The sequence below is a fragment of the Pongo abelii genome, chromosome 3 (assembly GCF_028885655.2).
Source record: "Pongo abelii isolate AG06213 chromosome 3, NHGRI_mPonAbe1-v2.0_pri, whole genome shotgun sequence".
NCBI lineage: Eukaryota > Metazoa > Chordata > Mammalia > Primates > Hominidae > Pongo > Pongo abelii.
The window spans coordinates 149716548-149744233 of NC_071988.2; the positions used below are offsets into that span (position 1 = coordinate 149716548).

General features: G+C 36.1%; 1 protein-coding gene and 1 pseudogene across 11 annotated transcripts in view; both read left to right on the plus strand.

The window, feature by feature from the left end:
* Positions 1–27686, plus strand: part of LARP1B (La ribonucleoprotein 1B) — a 154830-nt gene that overhangs the window by 87381 nt on the left and 39763 nt on the right. For all 11 annotated transcript variants that reach the window (XM_024245941.3, XM_024245940.3, XM_063723656.1 and 8 more), the window contains one exon: positions 12692–12815. In XM_024245941.3, the coding sequence (XP_024101709.1) occupies positions 12692–12815 (124 nt within the window). The remainder of the gene's footprint in view (positions 1–12691; positions 12816–27686) is intronic.
* LOC100434640 (fos-related antigen 1-like) lies at positions 5888–8344 on the plus strand (annotated as a pseudogene).

The following is a 27686-nucleotide window of genomic DNA, read 5'->3' on the forward strand; positions in this document are numbered from 1 at the left end:
TCGTTTATTTTCTCAACATTCATTAATAACCTACGTGAGAATGAAAAAGTGCCAAAATTGGGAAGAGATTTTAAAGAATCAGTTCATAATACCTTGTGAAAGAAGTAGGGACATTAACAAGGAAAACCTAGGAGAGAATGATCTTGAGATCAGATTTGGAAATGCTGAGTTGATGTCATGGTGTCTATTCATGTAAAATGTCTTTTATCCTCTCTAAATCCTAGAGATGATAAGAAGGCCAGAAATGTAGATTTTGGAGTATTTAGTAAAGAAGGGAGACTTAAAGCAGGAAAAGTGATTGAACTTTTTAAGGTATTAAAGAAAAGGACAGGGAACAATTGAGACAGGAAGTCCACTAGTGGCAATTTGGAGGAAAAAAATAGGTGTGGGCTGGGCGCAGTGGCTCACGCCTGTAATCCCCAGCATTTTGGGAGGCAGAGGCAGGCGGATCACGAAGTCAGGAGTTCGAGACCATCCTGGCCAACATGGTGAAAACCTGTTTCTACTAAAAATACAAAAATTAGCCAGGCATGGTGGCGCACACCTGTAGTCCCAGCTGTTCAGGAGGCTGAGGCAGGAGAATCACTTGAACCCGGGAGGCGGAGGTTGCAGTGAGCCGAGATCGTGCCACTGCACTCCAGCCTGGGCAACAGATCAAGACTCCATCTCAAAACAAAACAACAACAAAAAAACCCATGTGGTTATTATATATAGTTTCACTGAAGAAGCCAAGAAAATAAATGGTGTCTGAGATTATGACCCATAAAGGGACACATTCTATCTCAACTATAGCTTTAATTTTTTTCTTTTTTTTTTTTTCAGACAGGGTCTCACCCTGTTGTGCCTAGGCTGGAATGCAGTGGTGAGATCATAGCTTACTGCAGCCTCAAACTCCTAGGCTCAAGGGAGCCTCTGTCTCAGCCTCCCCAGTAGTTGGGACTACAGGCATGTGTTACCACACCTGACTAATTTTTTACTTTTTTGTGGAGACAGTGTCTCACTGTGTTGATCATGCTGGTCTTGAATTCCTGGCCTCAAGTAATCCTTCCACATCAGCCTCCTGAAGAGCTGGAATTATAGATGTGAGCCACTGCACCCAACCAGCTTTCATATTTTTTCCCCCACTGACTTCTTATTTTAAGGCAGAGAAAATTGCTTGAACCCGAGAAGCAGAAGTGGCAGTGAGCCAAGATCGCGCTGCTGCACTCCAGCCTGGGCAAGACAGCAAGACTCTGTCTTGGGAAAAAAAAATGAATAAATATAAAATAAAAAAATAAAAATCCCTTACTGCTGACCACCTTGGACCTACCATCAGACTGTAATTCACATTGACATGAATAGGAAGTGAGAAAGTTGAAGCACCAAGGGTTCCTTCAAGCAATTTGGCTGAAGGGAAATTCTTGTTGCTTAAACTTCCTCTTTCTAGTCAGACCAATATGAGTTGCAGAGAAATGTAGACTTTGAAAGACAATGTAATTTTCTCACTTAATGTTATGAATATTTTTCTGTATCAGTAATATGCATCTATATTTTATTCCCTCCAAGTCTTCATTTTGAAATATTTCAAACCTTCAGAAAAGTTACATACATAATATGAGGAATGCCAGTGTATTGTTCATCCAGATTTGGCAAACATCTTACCATATTTCCTTTTTTTCTATGTATAAATATATAGGTGCATATATGTACATTTTTTTCCTGAATCATTTGAGAGTTAGTTGTAGACATTATGTCAGCTTATCCTAAAATACATCAGCAAGTGTCTCCGAAAAACAAGTACAGTCTCCTACATAACCAGAATTATCAAAAACATAAGAAGTTTAACATTGATAGAATGCTATTATTGAATATGCAGTTTATATTTACATTTCTCCAGTTGTCTCAGTTGTCCTTTATAATTTGTTTTATTTTTTTCTAAGTTAGTTCCAGACAAGAATCACAGATTGCCTTCTGAGAGTCATATAATTTTAATGTTCTTTCATTTTGAACAGTTGTGCTGCCTTTTTTTTTTTCTTTTTGGCTATTCATGACATTGATGTTTTTCAAGAGTTCAGGCCAGTTGTTTTGTCCTTCAGTTTGGATTTGCCCAATATCTTTATATGATTAGCTTCAGGTTAAGATTTTTTTTTTTGAGATGGAGTCTCGCTCTGTCACCCAGGCAGGAGTGCAATGGTGTGATCTCGTCTCACTGCAGGCTCTGCCTCCCGAGTTCAAGTGATTCTCCTGCCTCAACCTCCTGAGTAGCTGGGATTACAGGCATGCACTACTACATCTGGCTAATTTTCTGTATTTTCAGTAGAGACAGGGTTTCACCATGTTGGCCAGGTTGGTCTCGAACTCCAGACCTCAAGTGATCTGCCCACCTTGACCTCCCAAAGTGCTGGGATTACAGGCGTGAGCCACCACGCCCAGCCAGGTTAAGTATTTTTGACAAGAACATTACATAGGCAATGTGCCCTGTTTAGTATATGCTCTCCAGAGACATGTGATGTCAGTTACAAAATTTGATGTGGTTAGAATTGGTGATTTGGTCATTTGGTTGTGATGATATCTACCAGATTTGCTCACTGTAAATGTACCTTTTCTCCTTTGTAATTAATAAATGATCCTTGGAGTGATATTTTTAAACTGTGTCCCCCAACAGTCTTTATTTATTCAGTATTTTAGCTTCCATTGGTGATTTTTGCTTGAATCAGCTATTATGCTTATTATAAGATGGTGATTTTTTTTTGAGGTGAACTCTCGCTCTGTCCCCAGGCTGGAGTACAGTGGCGGAATCTCGGCTCACTGAAACCTCCACCTCCTGGGTTCAAGCGATTCTCCTGCCTCAGCCTCCCGAGTAGCTTGGACTACAGGCGCATACCACCACGCCCAGCTAATTTTTGTATTTTCAATAGAGACGAGGTTTCACCATGTTGGCCAGGATGGTCTCAAACTCCTGACCTCGTGATCCACCTGCCTCGGCCTCCCAAAGTGCTGAGATTACAGGCGTGAGCCACTGTGCCTGGCCAACATGGTGATTTTTATTTATTTTTTATTCTTTTATTTTTTAGGTTAATGTTTTTTATTTTTTATTTTTTTTTTTTGTTTAGATGGTGATTTTTAAATTTGTTATTCTCTATACGTCTGTTAGTATTCTTCTATAAAGAAGAACTTTCCTCTCCAATTCATTTTTTATTTTTATATTTTAATTTTCTCCCTTTTCAGTGCTAGTATGGACTCCAACATGGATTTCTATCCATTCTTGTCCTCATTCATTTTGATGTTTAGAATATCTCAAACCTAGTCAGGTTAGAGCTCTCTCAAGATGGCTCCTGCTTATAACCAGCATGTCCTCATCTGTTCAGCACATTTATATTTTATGGCACAACAAAGTGGTCTTCTTGCCCTCTTTCTTTTTTGCTTTTGTTTTTTAATTGTGATAAAACACACAACAGGATGTATTATTTTACAGCTTTAAGTTCACAATTTTGGTTTGCCTTTTTTTTTTTTTTTTTTTTTTGAGATGGAGTTTAGCTCTCGTCACCCAGGCTGGAGTGCAATGGTGCAACCTTGGCTCACTGCAACCTCCACCTCCTGGGTTCAAGCGATTCTCCTGTCTCAGCCTCCCAAGTAGCTGGGATTACAGGTGCCCGCCAGCACACCCAGCTCATTTTTGTATTTTTAGTAGAGACGGGGTTTCACTATGTTGGCCAGGCTGGTCTTGAACTCCTGACCTCAGCTGATCTGCCTGCCTCGACCTCCCAAAGTGTTGAGATTACAGGCATGAACCACCACACCTGGCCTTGGTTTGCCTTTTATTTATTTATTTATTTATTTATTTATTTATTTATTTTTGAGACAGAGTCTCAGTCTGTCGCCCAGGCTGGAGTGCAGTGGCGCGATCTTGGCTCACTGCAACTTCCGCCTCCCGGGTTCAAGCGATTCTTCTGCCTCAGTCTCCTGAGTAGCTGGGACTACAGGTGTGCACCACCACGCCTGGCTAAGTTTTGTATTTTTAGTAGAGATGGGGTTTCACCATTTTGGCCAGGCTGGCCTCGAACTCCTGACCTCGTAATCCATCTGCCTTGGCCTCCCAAAGTGCTGGGATTACAGGCATGAGCCACGGTGCCTGGCCAGTTTGCCTTTTAAAGTGGTTTATCCCTGGCCTACTTCTCTTATTATTTTGATAGCTTGTCTAGAAATGATAGACTCTATTCTTAAGTTTTGGGTTTTTATTTATTAACTGTATGCTAATGACTCCCTTGTGTCTTTGTGAGACTCTAGAACTATATTACCGGTAGCCTACTAAATTCTCCAGTTATTTGTCTTATGTTTCATAGGCATCTTTTTTGTATTCTGTCTCTCATTTAAAAAAATGAAAGAAAACCTACCCCAAACCTATATTTTTTATTTTGCTTGGATGCCTTAGGAATCCCCATCCACTTATCGTAACTTCTAACATGCAGTTTGTCACTAGGTCCTATCAGTCCTTTCATATTCATTCCTACTGCCATGCGTCATCTCTCTATAGAAGTTGTATAGGATGTTATTGGCTCTAGTTCATTCTCTTTCTAGCTTAACTCTTGTCAGAGTAGTCTTTCCTCCTTATTTCTCATTTCATTTTTTTTTTCCTAGCAAATTAGATAATTTACTACAAGTCCAAGAAGCAGTTATTGATTTTAGGCAAGGCTTTGTATAAGACACCAAAGAACGACTTTGCTTTTCTTTACCCCTATCTTTGGTGTACTTTCCTCTGTGTTAGCTTCATTTTCAGTTATGCTTTCTCTGAGTGGGAGCAACGGTGGCCATTGATGGTTTCAGTCTTACATTATTTTCAAAGTAAATGATTCCAAGGAAAATCCTTCATCCTTCTAAAATCCTTCATCATCGTAAAATATAAATATGATTACTTCTCAATTTTTCTTAATTCTATTCAGTGGTTCCTCACCCCCTCCAGAATAAAGTTCAAATTCTTTGGCAAGCAAGAATTCATGAATTCCTGATTTGGCTTTTACATATTTTCATTGTCCTGTTGCTCTCTGCTTTAAAATTTATATCCATAAATACCAAGTTGGATGTGCAGTTTCCTCTCCCTGCAGTGGCTTTTCACATTGTTTACTTGCCAAACTCCTTATCTTTTAGCTAAATAAACCCCAGTTCAGATATTACTCTTCCAGGAAAATCTTATTTGATAAATTTTGTGCTCAATCCCAGAAAAATTACTCTCCTATTCTACCTTTGCACCACATATGTATGTTTGTTTTTGACTTATACTGAATTGTAATCTGTTTACAAAATTTTATTTTTTTTGAGACGGAGTTTTTGCTCTGTCACCCAAGTTGAAGTGCAATGGTGTGATCTCGGGTCACTGCAACCTCCCTCTCCTGGGTTCAAGAAGTTCTCCTGCCTCAGCCTCCTGAGTAGCTGGGACTACAGGCGCCCGCCACCACGCCCAGCTAATTTTTATATTTTTAATAGAGATGAGGTTTCACTATGTTGGCCAGGCTGCTCTCGAACTCTTGACTTCAGGTGATCCACCTGCCTTAGCCTTGCAAAGTGCTGGGATTACTGGTGTGAGCCACTGTGCCCAGGCTACAAATTTTTTTATATCCATTAGATCATTAAATCTCTTTGGTCCCTTTTTGAACAAGGCAAGGTATAAATTTATTAAAAATAACAACAACAAAAACAAAAACCAAAATTAGGCTTTGGTTGTGCATCCAGTTGTGGTAGACTGGCTAATTCAGATCAACCCTATTGCTGAGAACAGCTGAAAAAGTAGGTTTAAAAAATCTGTGTGAAGGCACAGTAGAGGGCCAAGACGGTAAAACATCATGTGGTCAAAATCTGGAAAGACAGTCGGAAGCCAGCAGCCGTGGACCCCGCGGAGCCGCCAGCCCCGCGCATGTTCTGAGACTTCAGGGAACCCGGCCCGAGCTCCGGGAATGGGGCGGGTATGGCGGCCCCGCGCAGCCCCCCGGCTGCAGCGCAGGCAGCCCAGCAGAAATTCCACCTCGTGCCAAGGATCAACAACATGAGTGGCAGTCAGGAGCTGCAGTGGATGGTACAGCCTCATTTTCTGGGGCCCAGCAGTTACCCCAGGCCTCTGACCTACCCTTAGTCCAGCCCTCCACAACCCCAGCCAGGAGTCATCCGGGCCCTGGGGCCGCCTCCAGGGGTGTGTCCAAGGCCTTGTGAACAGATCAGCCCGCAGGAAGAGGAGCGCCGCCGAGTAAGGCCCGAGCGGAACAAGCTGGCTGCGGCCAAGTGTAGGAACTGGAGGAAGGAACTGACTGACTTCCTGCAGGCGGAGACTGATAAACTGGAAGATGAGAAATCCGGGCTGCAGCGAGAGATTGAGGAGCTGCAGAAGCAGATGGAGCGCCTGGAGCTGGTGCTGGAAGCCCACTGACCCACCTGCACAATCCCCGAAGGAGCCAAGGAGGGGGACACAGGCGGTACCAGCGGCACCAGCAGCCCGCCAGCCCCCTGCCGCCCTGTACCTGGTATCTCCCTTTCCCCAGGGCCTGTGCTTGAACCTGAGGCACTGCACACCCCCAAGCTCATGACCACACCCTCCCTGACTCCTTTCACCCCCAGCCTGGTCTTCACCTACCCCAGCACTCCTGAGCCCTGTGCCTCAGCTCATCACAAGAGTAGCAGCAGCAGCGGAGACCCATCCTCTGACCCCCTTGGCTCTCCAACCCTCCTCGCTTTGTGAGGCACCCGAGCCTTACTCCCAGCAGGTGCCACCCTAAGCAACGTCTCCTCCCCTTCCCCCCACCAGTCCAGCTGGCCTGGACGGTATCCCATACCCAACTCCAGCAGCTTCTTCTCCATCCCTCTAATGAGACTGACCATATTGTGCTTCACAGTAGAGCCAGCTTGGGGCCACCAAAGCTGCCCACTGTTTCTCTAGAACTGGCGTCTCTAGCACAATTTGCACTAAATCAGAGACAAAATATTTCCCGTTTCTGCCGGAGGAATCCTGGCAGCCCAGAGACTTTGTAGATCCTTAGAGGTCCTCTGGAGCCCTAACCCCTTCCAGATCACTGCCACACTCTCCATCACCCTCTTCCTGTGATCCAACCCTACCCCCTGACAGAAGGTGCCACTTTACCCACCTAGAACACCAACTCACCAGCCCCACTGCCAGCAGCAGCAGGTATTTGGACCAGGCCATTCTGCCGCCCCCTCCTGAACCGCACAGCTGGGGAGGTACCCATGGCTTCTGTGATGAGCTAATCTGCAGATCTCAGCTTTGAGAAGCCTTCAGCTCCAGGGAATCCAAGCCTCCACAGTGAGAGCAGCTGCTATTTATTTTCCTAAAGAGAGTATTTTTATACAAACCTACCAAAATGGAATAAAAGGCTTGACACTAAAAAAAAAAAAAAAAAAAAAAAAAGTCTGGAAAGACAAGGAAACCTAGAGAAATAAGGCTGGCATTTGGGTCTTCATTTCCCTCAGACTCATCTGCCAGTTCCATCCTAAGCCTCAAGCTTTTAGTAATAATGTCTGGTCCTCAAAAAATAATTAGGAATATTAGAAGACAATATGATATGATAGAAAAAAGCAAAAGAAACAACAGGAAATAGAAACAGACCCCTAGTGATCCAGAAAATAGAGTTACCAAGCAGACTTTGTTTTTAATAAGTTAAAAAATAAAAGATAAGATGGAGAATTTCAGTATAGAGCCAGAAACTTTAAAAAATAAGTGGAAATTTTAGAACTAAAAAGTATGATAATCAAGTGCAATGGGTAGGCTTAATAGTAGATAAGGACAGTGAAGAGATTATTAAACTGGAAGATGGATCAAAAGAAAAATCCGGAGTGAAGCATTGAGCAAAAAGATGGGAAATACAGAAAAGGGTGTAAGAGACATAGTCTAACACATATCACTGGATCCTCCAAAGGGGGAAGAGAGAGAGAATAAAGCGTAAGTAATATTTGAAGAGATTATGGGTAAGAATTTTCCAAACCTGATGAAAGACACCAAAGGACAGATTCTAGTCCTAAAAACTTCAAAGAAGATAAATACAAAGAAAACCTCATCAAGATCATCCATATAAAACAACTGAAAACAAAAGCTGGATAAAAAGGACAGATTACTTTACAAGCATTAACAGTAAGACAGCTAACTTCTCAGTAGAAATAATGGAGGTGAGGGAACAAAGGGATGATGTAGTTACAGTGCCTGAAAGAAAGGGAAAATAGTGTTCAAGAATAAAGGTAAACAAATAATTGAATTGTACGCTTAAATAGGTGAATTTATGAGATGTAAAATAAAGCTCTAAATAAACCTTATAAAAATGAAGGTGAAATAGAGATATTATCAGAGAAATGAAAACTATGAAAATTTATTTTTGGCAGATCTGCTTTAAAGAAAATACTAAAGGGAATTTTTCAGGCAGAGGAAAATCATTCCAGAAAGAAGCTTGGAGATGCAGGAAGAAATGAAGAGCAATGGGAAGGGTAAATATGTGTATATATTTAAATAAATAGTGGCAATAAACACAACAAAGCTGGTGTAACTCTATTTACTCTATCAGGCAAAGTAGGTTTTTAAGGCAAAACTTATTCAAGATATAAAGATGGATATTTTATAATCATGACAAGTTTCATTGCCTTAGAAGATATAATAGTTCTAAATTTGTGTGCATATAATAATGTAGCTTCAAAGTACATAAAATTTGCAGGCAAATAGGTGCATTCATAATCATAGTGGGAGATTTTAACACACACCTTTCTTATAAAGAAAGGTGTAAGATGGAACAATCAGAACCAAAAAATCAGTAAGCTTATAGAAAATGTGAATGCAGTTTAGAAAAGTGAATTCCAGATGGATTATAGTTCTAAACGTGAAACACAAAATAATAAAACTTATAGAAATAATAGCTCAGTAATATTTCAGTGGGGAAGATTTATTGAACAGGAAGCACAATGAAGGAAATAATTGATAAATTGCATTACATTAAAGGACTTCATCAAGATACTATAAGAGAATAAAAAGGCAAGTTAAAAAAGTGTCAAAAGGTATTTACAACATTTTGTAAAGAGCTCTTACAAATCAATAAGAGAAAGACAACCCTATAGAAAAATGAGCAATAGTATTGAATAGTCACCTCAACAAAAGCTATCCAAATCAGCAAATATACTCAAGGTTTTCAGCCTCATTAGTAATCAGAGAGATACAAATTAAGGCTACAGTGAGATAACACATATACCTACCAGGATGACTACATTAAAAACTTTTTCTGAATATTTATTTTGAGATATTTATAGATTCACAGGAAGTTGCAAAAATTGTACAGAGAGGTACTGTGTACCGTCACTTCCCTTCAAAAGTCACATCTTATATATAACTATATATACATCTTATATATAACTATATATACATCTTATATATAACTATATATACATCTTATATAACTATAACACAATGCTGGGCAAGGTGGCTCATGCCTGTAATCCCAGCTGTTCTGGAGGCTGAGGCAGGAGGATTGCTTGAGGCCAGGAGTTCAAGACCAGTGTGGGCAACATAGTGAGACTTCATCTCTTAAAAAAAAAATTAGCCTGTCATGGTGGCATGCACCTGTAGTGCCAGCTACAGGTTGAGGTGGGAAGATCACCTGGGCCCAGGAGTTCAAGACTACAGTGAGCTGTGGTCGTACCACTGTGTTCCAGTCTGGGCAACAGAGCAAGACCCTGTCTCTAGGGGAAAAAAAAAAAAAAAAAAAAAAAAAAAAAGGAAATATGTTGTATAATATTAAAACAAGAAAATAGACATTTCTTATCACAAATGTATGTGTATAGTTTTGTGCCATTTTATCACGTGTAGATTCATATAATTACCACCACAGTCAAGACACTGAACTGTATTATTACCACAAAGTTCTCCCTGTGCTCTCTAAAGTTACCCCTTTAGAGTCTCACCCACCTGCCTCACCTCCACTATCCCTAACCCCTGGCAACCACTAATCTGTTCTTCATCTCTATAATTTTGTCATTTTGAGAATGTTACATGATGGAATCACACATTTCTTAGAGCAATTTTAGATTCATAGCAAAATTGAGCAGAAGATAGATTTTCCGTAGATCCTCTTCCCCCACACAAGCATAGCCTCCCGTATTGTCATCATCCCCTACCACAGTGGTACATTTGTTGCAGTTCATGAACCTACCTAGATGCATCATTCTCACTAAAAGTTTATAGTTTACATTAGGCTTCATTCTTGTTCAAATGACTAAATTTTGAGACTGAAAATATCACACATTGTTGCAGATGTAGATCAATAGGAACTTTAATATACTGCTAATGGGGATAAAAATAGGTACAGCCACTGTGAAAAACTGGCATTTTCTACTAAGGCTAAATAGAAACCTACTGCTCAATTCAGCAATTCCACTCCTAAGTAAATATCCAACAAAAATTTGTGTCCCTGTTAACCAAAAAAGAAGTTTTTGTAAAAACATATTTATAGGAATTTGTTTGTAATAGCTATAATCTAAGAAAGGACCCAAATGCTCATCAATAGCAGAATGGATTTCTTAAAAACTTGCAGTGTATTCATATGGTAGAATAGAGCAAGGGTAGACAAATATAGTAAATATCTTAGATTTTGTGGGTCATACGTTGTCTGTGGTCATACATTGTCTACCTAACTCTGCAGTTGTAGCAATGAAGTAGTCATAGGCAATATGTAAACAAATGAGTGTGGTTATGTTCCAACACAGCCATTTATAAAAACAGGCTTTAGCCTTTGGGCCTGTAGTTTGCTGACCTCTGCTGTAGAGCCACAAACTGTGGTTACATGCACGTACATGGATCAGTCTCATAAACATAATTTTGCATGAAATAACCCATATGGTATAATTCAATTTTTATAAAGTTCAGAAACATGCAAAACACCTACTGTATTGAAGATGTATGAGCTATTTTGGGGGAGAAAGAGGAGATCCTGACAGAAGGGACATGAAAAGGAAGATTCTAGGGTGCTAATAATTGCTTTACCTGAATGGCGATTACTTAAGTCTGTTTACCTTTGATTATTCATTGAGATGTATACTTATGATTTGTACACTTCTCATGTATGTGTCTATGTGTGTATGTTATACATTAATGAATTAGTTAAAAATAAAAACTAAACAAAAACATACACAACTTGTGTTTCCATCAGGGTAGAATTGTGTTATTTATCTCTGGCATGTAGTAAACATACAATAATTATTTATAGAATTGGGAGTTGCTAATAGCAAGCTCTGTAGCAAGATAAGGGACAAGAGGAGTGAGCAATGATTCTGACTTAGCCTGAAGAGCTTATTGAAAATTTTTGAGGAAGAAATGTTGATAAATATACATTTTGACGTAATTAAAGGTACTTTAGTGAAAAAAGATCATAATCTAAAAGGCTAACATTGGGATTTAATAAATGGTTTGAGCTGACAAGTGACTATTCATCTTTGAAGACAGAAGGAAAAGATTCTTTTGTTATTAAGAGCAAGCTACAACTATTTTGTAATGATATTTAATTTGCTTCCTGTTTTAAATTTGCTTCAACCCGACAAATTCTTTGTTATGTTTTTTACTTGCTTAAACCCTCTTTGGATGTTGCCCTGTAAAGATTCATGTACCCATTAGTACCATGTGGCGTAGATGTGATATAGGGTTTTATTGGGAAAAACTCAGAAGAAATAGTGGAGTGTAAGCAGTCCCTCAAACTCCTTTTTTATCTCACAGTTTAGGCCAGACATAGAGGGTCTTTATGCACCTGTGGCCAAGTGAACTTCCAGTAGAGAATGACCTCTACCCTCTGTAATGCTCCACACATTTGTAGGTCAGGGCTGGAAACACCTAAGTGACTATGTAATAGTAGTTACAAAGGGGAAGCCTCCAGAACCCCAGAGGCAGGGAGGGGTCTATTCTTCCTTTGAGCTAACAACCCAAATATACTGAGTCTCTTTACTGCAGCTATCCAGGGCTATCCAGATTTATCTTTATCACATGCATCCAATTATTATAAAACAAAGTGAAATCTTCTTGACCCAGTGTTAAAGGTCTTCTAGTAGCTTTCTCCAACTTCCTCATCAGGCCTCTTTGCCACTGGTTCTACACAGATTTTCTTATTCACTTAATTACTTTCTAATAAACACATTGCTTTTTCAAAGCTTCTTATCTTTGCTCACATTACCTATTTAGAATGTTTCTCCCTTTCTCTAAATTCTCATCCTTCAAGAGCTGCTTTTGTCCCATCTCTCCTGTGATGGCTTCCTGATGATCGTCATTCTTATACCAATATTGCTCTTCACATACTACCTAATATTATTTATTTTTACGTGTTCATTTCTTCCTTTTCATCTAACATATAAATTCCTTAATGGTAGGGAACATGTATTAGATTACTTTGTAACGTCTGTAATACCTGGTAGTCTTGTATGTAAATGCTCAACAAATAATTAATGATTAGTATGTGTGCTCTTATAATGTTTTTAAATTATAAAATCGTCATAATATTTTAGGGTTTTATATGCCTCTTAGATTCTGAATGTTGTTATTAAGTTTAATGCTAGATTCTTTATTAGAACATCTTTTTCACTCCATTGTAATTAATCCCTGTTTTAGAAGTTCATTTTTTTGAGGTTGGTATCAATTATTGTCTGTTGGTTACTCTGTTAGCCAGTTTAGTAATTAGATTCCTCCATTCTACTTCAGCAAGAAGTTGAGAACTTTAAGAAGCTAAATCTCATTAGTAAAGAGCAGTTTGAAAACCTAACACCTGAACTTCCTTTTGAGCCAAACCAAGAAGTTCCTGTAGCACCTTCACAGTCCAGGCAAGGTATGTAAATCTGCTTTTGTGTAAGTGTCTGAATAGTATTAAAGCAGTTCTGAATTGTTTTTAAAAATTGCTCCTTTTTTTTCTTTATTTGTGGAAAATCATTAGGTAAATGGTAAAATGCTAGAATTTTAAAACTCAACTTTTATCCTTTTGTGAACTTCTATTATCACACCAGATTATGCTCAAAGCCAGAGGCTTACTTAGAAGTAGGCAGAATTTGTTGGTTCTTTATGTATCTGATGTGATTTTAAGATTGCTGGGAATGTTTCTCTTCCCAAAATAAAATTTTGCACTGACTCACTGATCCTTAGAATGCGCTAGAGTCATTCTTTTGTTTTAAGGGCTTAGCTCTGTGTGAGAGTGTGAATAAATACATTGGGAGATCCATAAATTGAATCTGACATTTCAGACAAGTATAACTGATTTTGGTATAGTCTTTTCCTGAAAGTGGTTAAAAAAATGATTTATAAAAAGTCACACATATACAAAGATAGAGTGAATTTTATAATAAAACTCCCATGTACCTGTTATGCTTAATCATCTCATACCCAATTTTGTTTTGTCTTGACTCCAGTCACTCCTATACCTCCCTCTGGATTATTTTTAAACAAATTCTCAATCATATGATTCATATTTTTTTGTCCCTAAAGATTTCTGTATGTGTCTTTAAAAAGATAAGGGCTATATCTTTTAACACATAAATAGCAGGACATTATCATATCTAAAATTAACAGTAATTCCTTAATGTTAGATATCTAGTTAGTGTTCAAATTTCCTCATTCATCACTTTTTTTTCCAGTTTCTTCAAATAGATTGCAATAGATTGATACGTCTTTTTTAGTCTACAGGTTTCTACTATTTTTTGTCTTATAATTTATTGGTCCTTGCAATTTGGTATTGAAGAAACTGGGTTGTTTGTCCTGTAGAATTTCTCACATTCTGAATTTTGCTGATTGCATCCCCATGGTTTCATTTAACCTGTTTTCTAGTCCTGAATTATCTAACTGTTAGTTCAGCATATAGACTTGATTAGATTAAGACTCAAATCTCTGTAAGAATATGTCATATGTAGTATTGAATACTATTAGGAGGTACATAATGCTCTATTGTCTCTTTTTGTAATGTTAGCAGTCATTGATGATCAGTGAGTGAAGCTTTTATTTGACTAGGGGTTGCAAAATAGTGATGATTCTATTTTTAATCATTACATCTTACCTTAATAGGTAGAATACTTTTATAAAGAGAACTTTCCCCAGAATATTTATTTATTCTGAGATAGAGTTCTTACAGGAAAATGAGTCAGTGCTGAATTATTTCCCTTTGTTTACTAGTTTCAAAGTACTAGCTTGTTCGTTAACATTCTTCGCTGGTGACTAATGAAGTTTTTGTTTGTTTGTTTTTAAATGATCATTGTGAACTCATAAATACATGAGATGGGTTTCACTCTATTATAGTTATTATTATTATTATTGATACCTGTGCCAGTTATCAGTTTATTGACTTAGCTCTAAAGCCACCTTTCATTTTCTTGCTCAGTAATAATGGAGTTGGACTGTTGACTTTAATGTTTCCCACCCCACAGAAGGTTGAGCCCCCACACAAGGTTGAGCTTTGTCGTACCAGATCTGCTACTCAGTTGGTCCTTGTTTCTAGGCCTTTTGAATAGAAAGAGCTAGGAAATTTTTTAAGGAGAAAAATATATTATGTATTCATGTTGATATTTTCTGTCTAAATTTAAGATTATAGGTTTTAATTTTAATTTCTTTGATTTTGTAGTTGTATTGCTTTTTACTTATATATAAAAAATCTTTCTTCCTAACCACAGTAACATAATTATTTATTTGCTAATCCTATGATATAATAGTTCCAGAATAACAATAACATTAAATAATAATATTATAAATACTGAAAGGTAACTTCTTTTAGAGTTCTTTAAACTGTAAACTTTTAAAAACTTCATACTTCAAAGTTTTCTTTAAAGTTCTTAGTGTGTCCCACTAGAGATGTTCAGTTAAATTGCTTGATTTTTGTCTTGTTAAATTTGAATACTTTAAAATTGAGAATGTGTATTCCTTTGCACATCATAGAAAGCATACAAGTCACAAATGAGATAAATTTGGCATTGCATGACATTAACAAAGAATATCATAGAAATCTAAAACCTTAAAAATTAATATGAAAAATGGCAAACATTAATAGAAAAAGTAGTAAATGAAACATGAACATCAGTTTCATATTTGGGAAGACCAAATGGCCAATAAATATGAAAAGATGCTATTTTTACTGAGGTTTTCCAATTAAAACCATAGCGATACACCATATTATAACCTAGCAGTTTCATTTCAAGAGATACTGTTGCAGGCCGTTGTGGCTCATGCCTATAATCCCAACACTTCGGGAGGCCGAGGCAGGAGGATCACTTGAGCCCAGGAGTTTGAGATCAGCCTGGGCATACTGTTGCAAATGTTTACCAAGAGAACATTTGTAGTATTATTGTTCATAATAGAAAAAAGCAAATGAAAACTAAAAAATGCCCAGTTATAGTAGAATGTATTATAAGATGTGGTGTATTCATACGTAGGAAAAATAGGCAGCAGTGGAAAATGAAAGAACTAACGTTACATGTGACAAAATGTGTTAATCTAAAAATATAGGAAAAAAATAAAAAAATAAAAAAATAGGATGTATAAAATAAGCTAGAACAAAGAAGTTCATTCAGTGTAATGCTGTTACATAAAGTATAAAATTCATGGATAGATGCATAGCACATAGGAGCCATGAAGAGAAGCAAGGGGAATTATTAATATAAAAAATTATTAATTTACTCCTGAGGGTAGGGGAAATCCCATCTGGAGGGTCTGCAAATGTGTTTGCTAGCATCTGGAATTTATGTATGTATTGGTCTAGTTGGTCGGTATGAGTGTGTATCAACTCTATTTTAAAATTTATGTAAAATTTATTAATTTTTATTCGTGTGCTATAATCTCTGGTTTTTAAATATATGAACAGAAAAATATAAAAATAAAGCAAAAATTTAAAAGATAGAATTTGACCCAATATATTGCTATGACAGGAAATGTTGAATAGATTAATGCTCAAATTAAAAGATAATTTTAATCTTAAAATTAATTGGACTTAAAAAAATTCACTTTATGCTAGTTATATGTCATAACATATGGAAAGATTGGAAGGTAAAGGATGGGAAATCATATAAAAGAATGATCCTAATAGAAAAGAGTTGGTATTGCTATTACACTATAGAATTTAAGGCATAAAGAAGGAGTTTATTTTCACTGTCTTCAGTATCTATATTCCTATTTATTCCCTATACCTGCTCCAAACAGGCCTCTGTCCTCCACATCCCAAATCAGCTACTGACAATACCACCAGAAATCCCCATATATAAGAGGGGTCAAATCAGTCCTCATCTTACCTGACATCAGCATTAGATCAAATTAATCGCTCTGTCCTGAAACACATTTTTGCTTCCTGGATACTTATTCACTTATTCTCCTTCTGCCTCATGGAGTCTTTTTTGCTAGTTCTTCAGTGTTTCCCTAACCTCTAAAATTTGGATGCTTTAGGACCCAGTCCTCAAATTTCTCCTCTTTTGAATCCTCAATAACTCCTTGTGTAATAGCATCGTCTCATGGGTTTTAAAGAGCATTATTATACTAATGAGTATCAAATTAATATGTATAGACCAGACCTCCATCCTGTATTGCAGACAAATATTCAACTGTGTGGTTAACAGTTCCACTTGTATATTTTATAAGCATGTTAAATTTCATATGTCCAAAATCTAAGTTCTGAATTCCCACCCCTCTCCAAGGACTTTTCCTCCTAGACTTTCACATCTCTAAATATTACCTCCATTTTTCCAGTTGCACAGGTCAAAACATTTGTGTCATTTTTGATCCATTTGTTTTTTAAATTCCATATCTTATTTGTTGGAAAGTTATATTCATATATATTTAAAATATATCTAGAATCTAACCACTTCTCATTTTCTCCATCTGTATCACCCTGTAAAAGTCACCATCGTTTTCTCCTTGGTTAATTGTAATGAACTCCTAGCCTGTCTCCCTCCTTTCATTCTGATCACCCTACAAATATCCAGTTATATTTTTTTGTTTCCTCTTAAAAATTATATATAAGGTGTACAACATGATGTTTTGATATATATATAGTGTAATGGTTACAATAGTTAAGCAAATGAACATATTCATTATCTCACATAGTTACCTTTTTTTGTGGCAAGAGCACCTAAAATCTCTCTTAGCAAAAATACCAAATATAATATAATATTATTAGCTATGGCCCTCAGGTTGTACATGAGATCTCTAGACTTATTTATCCTACATATCTGCAACTTGGTATTTTTTTACCTACATCTCCCCATTCTCCCTTATCCCACCCTTGGTAACCACTGCTTTATTATCTACATCTATATACTTTTTTTTTTAAAGATTCTATATATAAGTGACATTATGAAGTACTTTTCTTTCTGTGTCTGGCTTATTTCATTTAGCATAATGTCCTCCAGTTTCATCCATGTTGTAGCAAATGGCAGGATCTCCTTTTTTTAAAGGCTTAATTCTATTCTATTCTCTCTCTCTCTCTCTATATATATATATATGTGTATATATACATATATACACATATATATATACACACACACACATATACACACACACACATCACCATTTCTCTGTTTATCATAAGTGGACACATACTTTAGTTGTTCCCATATCTGATATTTTGGCTATTGTGAATAATGTGGCAATGAACATGTGAGTGCAGATAGATATCTTTCTATGGTGATGATTTCATTTCCTTTGGGTATATACCCAGAAGAGGGATTGTTGAGTCATATGGTAATTCCACTTTTAATTTCTTTACAAATCTCCATACTGTTTTCCACAATGGCTGCACCAGTGCACCTTTTCATATACCTGTTGGCATTGTTATGTCTTCTTTGGAGAGATCTCTAATCAGGTCTTTTGCCCATGTTTTAATTGGATTATTTGCATTCTTGCTATTGAGTTGTCTGAGTTACTTATGTATTTTGGATATAATTCCTAATCAGATGTGTGGTTTGCAAGTATTTTTTCTTATTCTGTAGGTCGTCTCTTCACTCTGTTGATTGTTTCCTTTGCTGTGCAGAAGAAGCTTTTTCATTTGATGCAATCCATTTGTTTATTTTTGCTTTTGTTGCCTGAGCTTTGTGGGTCATATTTTTTTAAAAATTAAAATATAGTTTACATTCAGTAAGTTTCACACCATTTATGTATATTATTTTGGGAACTTTGAGAGATGAATACAGTCATGTAAACACCACCTAGTTAAGTTACTGAACATTTCCATTGCTCCCTGAGAATTTTTCCATGCCTGTTTGTATTCAACCCATGCCAAGTTTTTGGCAGTTTGTTTTCTATTTTCTATCCCTGTAGTTTTGCCATTTCTAGAATGTCATATAAATGGAGTCATATAAAATACAGCCTTTTGAGTCTGGCTCCTTTTATTTAGCATAGTACCTTTCAGATTTGTTCATGCTTTTGTGTGTTTGTATTACCTTTTTATTGACAAGTAGTATTCCATTGCATGGATGTAAACAGTTTATTTATCCACTTATTAGTTGAAGGCATATAGGTTGTTTTCCTGTTTTTGGTGATTATGAATAAAGCTGCTATGAGTATCAAGTTGCTATGTGAATATATGTTTTCATTTCACTTGGGTAAATGCTTTTGAGTGGCACTGTTGGATCATACAGTAAGTATAACTTTTTAAGAAACTGTCTAACTTTTCCAAAGTGGTTGTGCCATTTTACATTCTTACCAACAATATATGAGGGTTCCAGTTGCTCTACATCATCACCAGCATTTAGTATTGTTAGTTTTTTTAAAAAAAATTTTGCCCGTTTAATAGTAGTATCTCATTGTGACTGATGCTGTTGAGTATCTTTTTATGTGCTTATTTGCCATCAGTTTATGCTTGGTAAAGTGCCTGCTCAAATCTTTGGACATTTCTTGTATTGAGTTGTTTCTTTCGTTACTGAGCTTTGAGAGTTCTTTACTCTGGATACAAGTCCTTTGTTACATATGTACATATGTAATTTGCACATATCTTCTCAGAACCTGGGGCTTATATTTTCATTTTTTAAGTGTATCTTTTGGGCCAGGTGCAGTGGCTCACGTCATATGGCTTGTCTTAATTAGTCTGTTTGTGTTGTAAAGTACATTGATTGGTTTTCAAATGTTGAACTAGTCTTGGATTCTCAGGATAAGCCTCATTTAGTTATTATATTTTCCTTTTATATATTGTTAGACTCAGGTTGCTTACATATTTTTTGAAGCCTTTTATACTATATTCATGAGGAATATTGTTTTTTTTTTTCATCGTCTTGGATTATATTTGTCTGATTTTGGTGTCAGAGGAGTGCTGGCGTCATAAAATGAGTTGTTAAGTGTTCCTTCTTTTGTATTTTGGAAGAGTTTGTCCACAATTGTTTATTTCTTACACATTGGTAGCATTCCCCAGTGATGCCATCTGGGCCTGAAACTATTGGAATGTTTTAAACTACACATTTATTTATTTAAGAAACATAAGACTAAGTAAGTCTTTTTTCTCAGGTGAGCTTTTGTACCTATTGAATTTTTTCATTTCCTGGAATTTATAATATGCTCTTTTTCTCCTTTTACTGTTCGTAGGTTCTGTAGAGATGTCTCTTCTTTCATTCCTATTTATAAATTTGTGTCTTTTTTGTCTTGATCGATCTAGCTAGAGGTTCATCAGTTTAATTTTTTTAAGTTTTATTTTCATTGATTTACTTTATTTTTATTCCAGTCTTATTAATTTTTGCTCTTTATTATTTCTTTTTTTCTTATTTTGTTCCTCCTTTTCTAGTTTGAGCGGAAGCTTAGATCATTTATTTGACACCATTTTTCTTTCCTATTATAACCATTTAATGCTACAAATTTCCCCCTAAGCAGTATTTTAGGTGTTATTGTGTTTTGATTTTCATTCAGTTCTATATATTTTCTAATTTCTTTTTAATTTTTTGATACATCAGCTATTTAGAAGTGTTTTTGTTTAATTTTTAAAATTTGGATAGCTTCCTGAAATCTATTTTTTTGAAAACTAATTTTTAAGGGAGAAGTTTAAATTATTGATTTGAGAGTTTCTTTTCTGATATAAGCATTTAATATTCTCTCTCTATCACTATCTCTATCTTTATCTCTATCTATCTATATATTTTTTTAAGACAGAATCTCGGAGTCTCGCCCTGTCGCCCAGGCTGGAGTGCGGTGGTACAATCTTGGCTCACTGCTACCTCTGCCTCCCGGGTTCAAGCGATTCTCCTGCCTCAGCCTCCTGAGTAGCTGGGATTACAGGTCTGTGCCACCACACCTGGCTAATTTTTGTATTTTTAGTAGAGACTGGGTTTCACCACGTTGGCCAGGCCGGTCTCAAACTCCCGGCCTCAAATGATCCACCCACCTCGGCCTCCCAAAGTGCTGGGATTACAGGCATGAGCCATGAGCACAGCCCTTAATTCTATATATTTTTATTTAAGCACTGATTTAGCTGCATTCCACAAATTATGATACGTTGTATTTTATTAATTTTTATTCTTTTCAAAACATTTTCTAAATTCTTTTGAGACTTCCTCTTTATGGATTATTTAGGAGTATATTCGGTATAATTTCCAAGTGATTGGAATTTTTTCAGTTACCCCTCTGTTATTAATCTTATTGATATATAGTTTAATTATATTATAGCCAGAGAACATACTTTACATTATTTTAAAATTTAAGATTAATTTGTTAATTTCAGATTTGTTTAATTAATTTGCCAATTTTATCACCCACAATATAGTCTGTCTTGGTGAATGTACCATATGCATCTGAGAAGAATGTTTACTATACTATTTTTGAGTAGAATGTTCCATATTGTCTGTTCAATTCAGTTGGTTAATGGTGTTGACGAGTTCTATATCTTTGCTGATTTTTTGTCTACTGGTTCTGTCTTACTGAGAGAGGAGTGTTGAAGTCACCACCTATAATTGCAGACTTGTTTATTTCCTATTTCAGTTCTGTTGTGTTTTGCTTCATTTATTTAGAAGCTCTTTTGTTAATTCACCTTATACTCATTGGTATATTGTGTCATCTTGGTGAATTGGCCCTTTCATTCATATATGTTATCCTTGTTTGCTTTGAAATTTAGTTTGTCTGATTTTAATATAGCCATTCCAGCTTTCTTTCATTTCTTTCTCATGGTATGTGATGTATCTTTTGCCAACTTGTTACTTTTAACCTACCTATATCATTATATTTGAAGTCAGTTTATTATAGATAGCATATAGTTAGGTCATGTTTTTTATTCAGTCTGACAGTATATCTTCTAATTGGTGTGTTTTGACTAATGTAATTATTGGTATGTTTGGATTTAGGTCAACCTTTTTATTATTCATTTTCTTTCTCTTTTTTTTTTTTTTTGCTTCTATTGCCCATTTTGTGCATTCTTTGTGGTGTTTGTAACTTTTTCCATTACATTTTAATTTATGTACTATGAATTTGGACATATATATCTTTTTTTGTATAATTGTTTTTAGTGATTGCTCTAGGGATTGCAAAACACATACTTTTCAGTTTATTTGGAATCAATATTTTACCATTTCAATAAGAATGTAGAAACCTAACCCCCATAGAGATTTTTTTTTTCCTTTCTCTCCCCACCAGCCCACCCAAAGAGATAGGGTCTCACTCTGTTGCCAAGGCTGGAGTGCAGTGGTGCAGTCATGGCTCACTGCAGCCTCAAACTGCTGGGTTCAAGCAATCCTACCACCTCAGCCTCCCGAGTAGGTCGGACTGCAGGTGCATGCCACAAAGCCCAACTAATTTTTTTATTTTTTGTAGAGACAGGGTCTCACTACATTGCCCAGATTGGTCTAGTACTCCTGGCTTCAAGAGATTCTCGTACCTCAGCCTCCCAAAGTGCTGGGATTATAGGCATGAATCACCACACTCAGCTGAAATTTCTTTATGTAATAATTGTCTTATATATCTTCATATGTTAAAAAGCCCATCAGACAATGTTTTATTTTTTACTTTCAAGTGTGTTTTAAATAACTTAAAAGGAGAATAGTCTATTATATTTGTCTGGACCTTTACCGTTTATCTTGCTGTTCCTCTATTTGTGATGTTTCAGGTTTCCTTCTGTTATCATTTTCTTCTGTCTGAAATACTCAGGTTAGCAATTCTTTTAGAGCAGTTCAGTTGGCTATGATTTATAGTTTTCTTTCTTCTGAGAATGTCTTTATTTCACCTCATTGCCAAGGATATTTTCACTGGATAAAGAATTCTGGACTGACAATTGTTTTCTGTTAGTGATTCAAAACTGTTGTACCACTTCTTTCTGTCCTCCATGGTTTTTGGTATAAAAATTTATAGTCATTCAAATTGTTTCCCTACAAGTAATGCATCTCTAGCTACTTTCAAGATTTTTTTTTTTTTCATCTTAAGTTTACAGCAAGTAGAGTGTGATGTGCCTTGGTATGGAGTTCTTTGGGTTTATCCTGGATGGGATTCTCTGTTTCTTAAATCTGTAGGTTTGACTTTAGACAAATTTGGGAAGTTTTCAGCTATTACGTCCTTAAAAAAAATTTTTAGCCCTGCATTTCTTCTCTCCTAGACCTTTTGTTGTCTCACAGGTTCTTAAGGATTGGCTGATTATTTTTTCTCAATTTCTTTTTTTTTCTGTTGTTGAGGTTGCTTTTCTGTTTTCGGTTCAATTTCTGTTGATTCTGGCTGCTTTTAATGTTTCCTCTTTGTCACCTATTTTAAGCACCTTAATTACGATTGCTTTGCTGTACTTTTCATGTTTCTTGTGCTTGAACTCACTGAATTTTTAAAATGTGTGTTTATACATTTTTAATCAAATTTGGAAAGTGTTCAGCTGTTCCTTTAAATTTAAAATTTTAATTAAAAAATTAATAGGCTGGGTGTGGCAGCTCATGCCTATAATCCTAGCACTTTGGGAGGCCAAGGCGGGTATATCACCTGAGGTCAGGAGTTCGAGACCAGCCTGGCCAACATGGTGAAACCCCATCTCTACTAAAAATACAAAAATTCGCTGGGTGTGGTGGCACACACCTATAATCCCAGGTACTTGGGAGGCTGAGGCACGAGAATCACTTGAACCCGGGAGGTAGAGGTTGCAGTGAGCCAAGATCGAACCACTGCATTCCAGCCTGGGTGACAGAGTCAGACTCTGTCTTAAAAAAAAAAAAGAAAAGAAAATTAATAATGATTTCCTGTTACTTTTTTCTCTTTCTATCAAGACTCCAATTACATGTAAAATTTATATTAGGGCACTTGAAGTTGTCCCATACTTCACTAATGCTCTGTTTTGTTGTTGTTGTTTTTCAGTCCTTTTACTCTGTTTTTGTTTTAGGTAACTTTTATTCCTCTCTTCAAGTTTATTAGCCTTTTCTTCTACAGAGTCTATTTTTAATCCCATCCAATGTGTATGTGTGTGTGTGTGTGTGTGTGTGTGTGTGTGTGTGTGTGTGTGTGTGTGTCTGTGTATGTATGTTTTAAAATCTCAGCTGTTGTCCTTTTCTCATCTAGAAGCTTGATTGGGTTCTCTTTTATACTGCCTCTCTCTATATATATTTTAATATGCTTATGTTTTTCTGTGCTTTATTGAATACACAAAATATAGTTACGATTTTGTTTTTTTGCTAGCAAAGTGTAAATCCAGGATGTGGATTCATATCTATCTGACTGCTATAGTTCATTGGCCAGCAAATTATGGCCCATTGGCTGAAACTAGCCTGCCATGGGCCAATGTGATAACGCTGGTCATTTACATATGGCCTCTCGCTGTTTTTATGCTACAAAAGCAGAGCTGAGCTGTTTCAACAAAGACCTTATGTCTTGAAAAGCCAAAAATATTTACTATCTGACATTTGTAGGAAAAGTTTGCTGAGTTCTGCTTTAGAGGCATTTTTATTTATAAAAAACCTGAAGTGCCAGTTCTCATGTAGCATTTTTAATTTTTGACGTTCACTAAACACTAACAGCATATTGAGTTTTATTTTTATAAAGGCAGTGGAGACTGTAGACAAGGCTTATATGGTTCAGGTATGAAGCTGTGCAATGATCTGATTTGGTAGTGATAAAATTTGGAAAATCTTAGATAGTAAAATAGTTAGCACACCCCTAAGTTCAGTGGTTTTTACATTTAGCATGTTTAAGGTTCACCTGGAAAGCTTGTTGAAACAGATTAAAGGACTCTGTATCAACTTTCTGATTCAGTAAGTTAAGTGGGATATGAGAATATACATTTATAACAAGTTCCCAAGTCATGCCAATAGTTCTGTTTGGGACCATTACCTTGAAAATTACTGCTTTAACCCTTTTTAAGTGTATCATTTGAATTTCAGTAGATGTATAAAATTATATACCAGCACCACAGTCCGGTTTTAGAACAATTCCATCATACTAAAGAGTTCCTCATGCACATTTGCAGTCAATGCCAACATTCCCCTTCAGCCTGAGGCAACTAGTTATCTTTCTTTCACTGTGGTTTTGCACTTTTCAGAAATTTTATATAAATGGAATCATATGATACATAGTTATATACTTGGAATCTTTCACTTAACATAATATTTTTGAGATTCATCTATGTCATTGCATGTATCAGTAACTTTCTTTTATTGCTAAGTATTATTTCATAGAATGAGCATACTACATTTTTTTGTCCATTCAACATTTTATGGACATTTGGATTGTTTCTAGTTTTGGCTATGATGAAAAATGCTATTATGACTATTCATGTACAAGAGATGGCATATGCTTTTGAGCAAAAGGAAGTTGTAATATCTAGATGATATTCATATATTATCTTATGCTTGTAGTTGTCAAAAAATGTTAATATGTTCTTGTTTCCTAATATATTTCCAATAGTAATATTTTAATATTTACTATGAATATTTTATGTTCTTGCAATGAACTAATATTTGATAATTTTATGTCAAAATATTATAAATTGGTATATGATAGTCTATAAACATTTTGTAAAATGTTTCTTTTGAGATAACCAACATACTCTATAGATGTTGATCTTACAAAATTAATATATCTACTCTTATTGGTGGGCAAAATTCACCCTGAGCAAACCTGGAATAAAATAAGTATAAAACAAATAAAACTTAGCTTTTGATGTTGGAAATGTTCAGATACAGATAACAGTAGGGAGAATTGTTTAACGAAATCCCCATGTATCCATCTCACCTAATTTCAACAATTGTTAATAGTTTGACATTGTTTTTTAATCTGTACCTTGCCTCCCAATCTATTCCTGGTATTCTATATTGAATCTCACAATCATATCATTTCTCCTGGAAATACTTCACTATATATTGCAAACTGATGAGGACTTATAAAACAAGTATGTATGTAAATTTTTACAGCACCATTAATTCACCTAACAAAATTAGCAATAATTTTTAATATCATCTACTACCCAGTATATGTTTAGTTGTCCCTAATTGTCTGACATATATTTTTCAAATTGTTTGATTGAACTAGGATGAAACAAGATGCAAACATTGCAATTGACTGATAACACCATTAAGTTAATCTTAATCTATAATGATTTCTCTTCCCTTGTTTTTCCATGACAATGATTTGTTGAAGAAACTGGTTAATTTGTTGAAGAAACTGGTAGGATTTCTTATGATCTACATTTACCTGACTGTATCTTCTTCATATCATTTAGTATATCCTTTATCCCATGTATTACTAATGAAGTATAAGTACAAAGGATTTAGATATAGGATTGAGTATATTCAGGTTTTGGCATGGTTTTTTTCCTAGTAGCAAGGATATTTCTTAGGAAGACTTGTCTATTTCCTATAGCATCATAGCATGTCTATCACTCCCACTTTTACTGATGCTGTGATTCATGATTTGATTCAGGTGTTGTCAGCCTGATGCTTTCATTATCAAGTTTCCCTCCAATCTTTTACCAAATGGTTTTAGCAGCTATTGATGAATATTCCCTAGATTTCCCATATTTCAGTAGAATTGCAAAATGTTTATCTTCTAATTCCATCATTCCTTCTGCAATCCTTACATGAATTTTTCTGGGAAGAATGTTCTTTCATCAACTCTTTGGTTACCCTGAAATTCAACTTTTACAGACAAGGAAGGATAAATGCTTGCTTCTTTCTTTTTATTCAGTTTATTGGTTTTCAAAATAATGAGTTGGTGCCCTAGGACACTCTAAATGTGATTGAGTTTTAAAGTATCATTATGAACTCATGGAGCTTATTTATTCAATGTGTTTAATCCATTTCGGTCATTGTTTTTAGTGGTCAAATTGTTTTATTTTTGACTGGTGGACCTCTAAGATTTACTCCTGTGTCCTTTGATTTATGCTAGTATTTTTAAAACTACTTTATTGCTTTTTGCTCAAGATTTCCCAGGCTCAGATTATAAATTCTGTGCTCCAGATGTTATTTCTTTGAAGAGAACTAATTAGTGGGAATTGGAATTTATAGGCCATAATCTAGGTGCTAGGAAGCTTACTCTTTCTGGGTTGTTACTGCTCCTAGATCTTTGAAAATTTCTTTCACAAAGGTACTGAATTTAACACATTTTTCAGTATATGTTCATGTTTTTATCTCTAGGATTGTCTCTGTCTCTCTCTCTCTCGATATATATATATATATATATATATATTTATTTATTTATTATTATTTTTTTTTTTTAGCTGAAGTCTTGCTCTTGTTCCCCAGGCTGGAGTGCAATGGCATGATCTCGGCTCACTGCAACCTCCACCTGCTGGGTTCAAGCAATTCTCCTGCCTCAGCCTCCCGAGTAGCTGGGATTACAGGCGCCTGCTACCACGCCTGGCTAATTTTTGTATTTTTAGTAGAGATGGGGTTTCACCACGTTGGACAGGCTGGTCTCGAACTCCTGACCTCATGTGATCTACCCGCCTCGGCCTCCCAAAGTACTGGGATTACAGGTGTGAGCCACTGCACCTGGCCAGATTGTATATATTTTTGGTATAAGGAAAACAGTATTAACACAATTCAATTAAGTTTAGCATTCCTTTGATGAGGATATATTTTTTCCCAGACATTATGTATGGTAGGCACTAGTATTCGATGCAATTGTGGTAGTTGCTTTCTGGGAAGCAGTGAGACTTACTCTTGGCATCTATGGGATGATATGTAAGAAAATACATTTTAATTTAATAAATGAAACAATAAATGGATAAAATGCAGACACAGCACAAAAAGGGACTAATTAACTCTCTTGGCAGGAGATGTTCAAGGAGTGCTTCACATTCCCTAGAAAGGTAACATCTGTGGTGGGTATTAAAGGAAGGCTATGATATCCGTTGCATTGGGTATACAAAAGATGCAGGAAAGGGACTTTCAGACAGAAGAAAAAGCATATGAAAAGATATGGAACAAGGAACAGGACTGACAGTTTGGTGCTATTTGTGTCACCAAGATCAAAGTGGAAAATGACAACAGATGAGGCAAAATCAGCAAAATCTCATATGCCAGGGTAAAGAGCCTAGGCTTATTCTAGAGGCAAATGGGAAACACTGAAGGATGTTAAGCAGAAATATGAAATGATCTAATTTGCTCCTCAGAATAATCATTCTGGTAACAGTGAAGAAAATGGATTGGGAGAGGAAATGGCAAATGTGTAAGTTCACTTTTGACTTTACAGATTTGTGCCTAGAATAGTGCTTGGCAAATAGCGGGCACTTAATATTTGTTGAGTGAAAAAACAAAAAGGTGTTATATGAATCAAAAAAAGTCGATAAGTCTGAAGAAAAACC